Source organism: Leptonychotes weddellii, chromosome 13, assembly GCF_054177405.1.
Source record: "Leptonychotes weddellii isolate Sample4059 chromosome 13, ASM5417740v2, whole genome shotgun sequence".
In the NCBI taxonomy this organism is placed as follows: domain Eukaryota; kingdom Metazoa; phylum Chordata; class Mammalia; order Carnivora; family Phocidae; genus Leptonychotes; species Leptonychotes weddellii.
Genome location: NC_138381.1, coordinates 69,649,128 through 69,654,351, shown reverse-complemented (window position 1 = coordinate 69,654,351; position 5,224 = coordinate 69,649,128). Strand labels below are relative to the sequence as shown.

Genomic DNA, 5,224 nt, shown 5'->3' with positions numbered 1-5,224 from the left:
TCTCACTATGGATTTCCTTCACTCTCAAAGCGTGAATTCTGCTCGTGCTGCTGGCCCAGCCCTTGCAGTTCCTTCCTGGCTCCAAATTCCTTCTGGACTTGACCCACATCAGGTCACGTAGTTTTAAACAGCTCTATTTAAAATGAGTGCCCGTGACAAGACGGGATGTGCTTCTGCCTTTCTGGAAAGCTGGACAAAGGCTGGAGAAAGGGCAGGTCCTGGCTGATTGCGTAGGAGTGGGGTGAGAAGGGAGATTATGGTTCCGAAGAGATGGTCATCCCCTGGCTGGCCAAGGAGGACTTACTGCTTGGAGGGGGGTGTCCACTGTGAGCGAGAAAGCAAGACCTCCTTTCAGCCTCTGTCTGGGCTGGAAGTAGAGCCAGGGGGTTTAGGGAGAGGCAGAGAGGGGCACTGGGTGAATCCCGCCCCCGGCACCCCCCCCCCCCGCCAGTTCCTCTTACTTGGGGTGCCTGATGGGCACTTCCAACACCAGCTCTGGAGGGATCTGGAAGAGCTCAGGGTCGTTGCCGTTCGCCTGGAGCAGGAGTGGTAGGACATCGAAGCGGCCCCTTGGGGGTTTCCAGCCCTGCTTCATGCAGATCTGCAACCAGAAGTGACCAGGTCACGCCACCACCACTGCTACCGTGCCCCAGACCCTCCAGACACTGGGGCAGTGGGAGAAGGTGCAGAGATCCCAGTGCAAGCCGGCCAGCAGCACCTTCCTCTGGAGGCTCTGGGCCACATTGTTCTTGTCCACCGGGAACTCCCGGAGGGCAAGCGCGGAATCTGACTGTTTTATCTATAACACCCTCGAGCACAGGGTCTGGCACGTCCTAGGTACTCGCTCTGGAACTGTGTGCATCAGGTACCCTGAGATAGAAAGAAAACCTGAGGCGCCTGAGTGGCTCAGTCATTAAGCGTCTGCCTTCGGCTCAGGTCATGATCCCAGGGTCCTGGGATCCAGCCCCACATTGGGCTCCCTGCTCCATGGGAAGCCTGCTTCTCCCTTTGCCACTCCCCCTGCTTGTGTTCCCTCTCTCTGTCAAATAAATAAAAATCTTAAAAAAAAAAAAAAAAAGAAAACCTACCACATTTGACGAGGGCGGAATTATTAGAATTTGTGCATAAATGCATCTGTTAGAGCAGCTGTCCAACTGAAATATAAAGCAAGCCAATAGGTAATTGAAAACTTTTTAGTAGCTACATTGAAATTTTTTTAAATTTTTATTTTTTTAAAGATTTTATTTATTGGGCGCCTGGGTGGCTCAGTTGGTTAGGCGACTGCCTTCGGCTCGGGTCATGATCCTGGAGTCCCGGGATCGAGTCCCGCATCCGGGTCCCTGCTCAGCGGGGAGTCTGCTTCTCCCTCTGACCCTCCTCCCTCTCATGTTCTCTGTCTCTCATTCTCTCTCTCACAAATGAATAAAAAAAAAAAAAGAGAAAAGATTTTATTTATTTATTTGAGAGAGAGAGAAATAATTTAAATAATATGTTCATTTTAAATAATATATTTTAATTTCAATAATATTTGATTATGAGTTACTAATCATAATTATATTTATTATATTGATATTAAATTATTAATATTATATTAAATAAAGTATCGATAGCAACATATTTAACATTAAAGTTAAATATGTAATATAGTTATCCAATAAAATGTCAAATATACAATATAGAACATATAATTAAATGTATTAATCATTAATGTCATAATGATAAATTATTAAATACATTATTAATATTACTATAAAAGATATTTAACATAAATGTTAATACATTTATTAACTCAATAGGTATATTAATTTTTAATAAACATAATAGGGTAGTCTAACATTATCTACAGTATTATTTCAATATGTAATCAAGATGAAAATTATTAATGAGGTACTTTCCACTCTCTGTTTTGTTCTCAGTCTTCGAGATCCGGTGTGTATATTTACACTTACGACACACCTCAGTTTGGACTTTTCCAGGGCTCACTAGCCACATGTGGCCGGGAGGCTGCCACACTGGACAGCACAGAGCAAGAGGGTTTCAAAAGATATGGTTACGAGGGCGCCTGGGTGGCTCAGTCGTTAAGCGTCTGCCTTCGGCTCAGGTCATGATCCCAGGGTCCTGGGATCGAGTCCTACATCGGGCTCCCTGCTCTGCGGGAAGCCTGCTTCTCCCTCTCCCACTCCCCCTGCTTGTGTTCCCTCTCTCACTGTCTCTCTCTCTCTAATAAATAAATAAAATCTTAAAAATAAATAAATAAAGGGGCGCCTGGGTGGCTCAGTCGTTAAGCGTCTGCCTTCAGCTCAGGTCATGATCCCAGGGTCCTGGGATCGAGTCCCGCATCAGGCTCCCTGCTCTGCGGGAAGCCTGCTTCTCCCTCTCCCACTCCCCCTGCTTGTGTTCCTGCTCTCGCTATGTCTCTCTCTGTCAAATAAATAAATAAAATCTTAAAAAAAAAAAAAAAGATATGGTTACGTGGTTATGTTTGGGGTGATTCTTTCTGTGGTGTCCGTAGGGAGAGGAAGCACGAAATCAAGGGCTTAGGAGAACACGTGCTGTTCGCGAGGTTTCTGGAGACAGAAGGGGAGGAAGAGGCCAGGAGGACAAGGTCAGCCAACTATGCAGTTAGCGCTCAGCCAAGTGGAGCCGAGAGTCTGGCTGAGTCAAAATCAGCACAAGTGCAACTCCTGGTCGCCCTGGTTACAGCCCCTTCTCGATAATAACATTCTAATAAGAAAAGCCACATGCAGATGAAGTCAGCAGTAATGAGGGACTGGAGCAACGCTTGATCGTGCCAGCTCTGTCCTGAGGGGTGGTGTTTGAGGAAAGAACAGAGATGAACCTCGACTGGGGATGAGTGGGTGATAAATAAGAGGGGTGCCGGGCTGTGTGCCCGAGGTCATTCTAGGCATGGGTCTGCCCGCAGCGTCTCCTACGGGCAAGGTGCTGTAAGCCACCGTGCATTCCCTATGCTACCTGTCTGCATCCCCACGGATGGGGAGATGGTGGTGTGTGCTTTCCTGGTGGCTTTTATGAACTGACTCGGGCTGCCAGAAACTGTGGTTGTCTTGGTACAATGCAGAGACAAGCCCACCCAAAGAGAGGCTGGTTAGCTAGAACTGGGTAATCGGATGAAGGAATGATAGGAGTCTGCGGTATTACCCAACTCAGAGCAGGCATACTTGTCAGCTTCTCTCCTGCTGGTGGGAGGCAGGAGATTTGGACTGCACTTCCAGCTTTCTCTGTGCTCATTTGGTGGCTTTGGATAACTCACTGGGCTCTGGTGAGACTCAGTCTACTCATCTGTGAAGTGGGACACCAGTTCCTATCATGAGAGCTGGGGGAGGTAATGGCTGCAGATGACCAAATGGTCAGCTGGAACGGAACCCGCTGGACTGGGGGCAGCCAAAAGGAACAGGAAGTCCGGAGAAGAGTCCATGGTACCCCTTCTGGCTGCTTTCCCTATGACGATAACATTAAAGTAAGAAATGACTGTGGATAAAGCCAGTTTGGGGGACTGAGAGCCCAGGCGAGGGCCAGGGGGGCACACACCTCTGTGAATTCCACATTGGCTGGGTCCCCGAGGATGGTGCCGTCGGGCTGCTTGTAGCCGGCGTAGCGGATGAGCTGGGAGTTCCAGACTCGGAAATCGTGCTTGCCGTCAGTCCTCTGTGGAAATATGGTGATGGCTGACCTGTGGCGGAGAGAGGGGGACGTGCGGTGTCAGGGCGGGGCTTGCACCTCGTGGACCTATTGGAAAGGGTGCCACCCAGGCCACCCAGTGCGTGAGGCTCAGGGTGGATGACCTCTGTGCCAAGGTCCTTAAGGGACCACGGGCCGCTGTTGGAAGGGAGGGACCATGCCCTGTTCCCACACTGGAGCACTGGTCTGAGGAAGGGTGGATGATGGGAGGCCCCACGCCAGCCCACTGAAGAGCAGAGATTGCTGCTCTAACTGGAAACTCTTAAACCCTCTTGACTTGGGCCAGTTTCCTAGGGGTTCTTTGGCAGCAGGTGACCTCCAGGGAAACAACATGGGATCCTCCTTCCCTCTAAGAGCCCACCACTGATTCCCAGTTCCAGTCTTGCTCTTACTGCCATCCTTAACTTCTCGCCCCACCTGCGCCCACTCCCAGTACCATACAGAAGTCTACGCACTTACAGCTAAGAAGAAATCTTAGTGCTTCCTTTGTACTCACATTTATTCACTTTAAACGAAAACTGGAGATCGCCACTGGCCTCGCCTACCTAAACAGGCAACTAGAGAGTGTATACATTGCAGGAAGTTTCTGTGGTTTGCCGAAGGCACCTAGCTGGGGGCCTAGCTCCCTCTGCTAACAGGGAGATCAGCAGCGTTAGAGAGGTGTTAAGCATGTCTTCTCACCAAACTGAGACTTTCTCTTTAGCATCATCAGAAGGTTGAAAACAATGGAAAGGAGAATGACTTCTTCACAATGTGGTTCAATGTGATCTCATACCAGGAGCTCTGGCCACCCTGCTCATCAGTGCCATCCCTGGGCTCAATCCCAGGCTATGGGAGCCACCACCCCGGCTTGTGTCCGCATGAGGATCACATGGCAGGTCCAGCCCATTGCTTGCGGATCTTCTCCTCTACACATTCTGCCCCTGGAACTTGGCCCTGCTGCCCACGTTGGCAGGAATCCCTCTCTGCTGTCATGTACCCAAATTCAAGGCCCGACTCAGATTCACTTCCTCCACAAAGCGTCCCCTGTCTCATCTGTTCCCAGGGCCACCTTCTTTCTGAGCACCTGTGGGTCTCACCGGGTGCGCAAGACTGTATCATATTTAATACTGCAGGGCTGGTGCACTGCACGGGGCAGGGGGAGCCCAGAACGAGGGCTGCAGGGAGGAGCCACAGAGAGCCAACAGCTTGTCCACAAGCTCATGGCAAAGGCGCCATATTGGAGATGAGCACAGAATGGGTCAAACTGGCAACACTGTCTTCAGCAGTAAAACACACGGCCGTTTCTTTGGTTGAGCACCGGATAAAGGGTGTGTGTGTAACATATATATTTAAAAAGCATGTTTAGGGCGCCTGGGTGGCTCAGTTGGTTAAGCGACTGCCTTCGGCTCAGGTCATGATCCTGGAGTCCCAGGATCGAGTCCCGCATCGGGCTCCCTGCCCGGCAGGGAGTCTGCTTCTCCCTCTGACCCTCCCCCCTCTCTCTCATTCTCTCTCTCTCAAATAAATAAATAAAATCTTTAAA

At 49.9% G+C, this 5,224-nt stretch overlaps 1 protein-coding gene across 1 annotated transcript in view; it reads right to left on the bottom strand.

The window, feature by feature from the left end:
- The window catches only part of NOS1 (nitric oxide synthase 1), a 92,764-nt gene that overhangs the window by 45,498 nt on the left and 42,042 nt on the right, over nt 1-5,224 (bottom strand). The window contains exons 4-5 of the mRNA XM_081800950.1: nt 3,550-3,691; nt 462-601 (exon numbers count right to left, since the gene is read on the bottom strand). Of these exons, the coding sequence (XP_081657076.1) occupies nt 462-601; nt 3,550-3,691 (282 nt within the window). The remainder of the gene's footprint in view (nt 1-461; nt 602-3,549; nt 3,692-5,224) is intronic.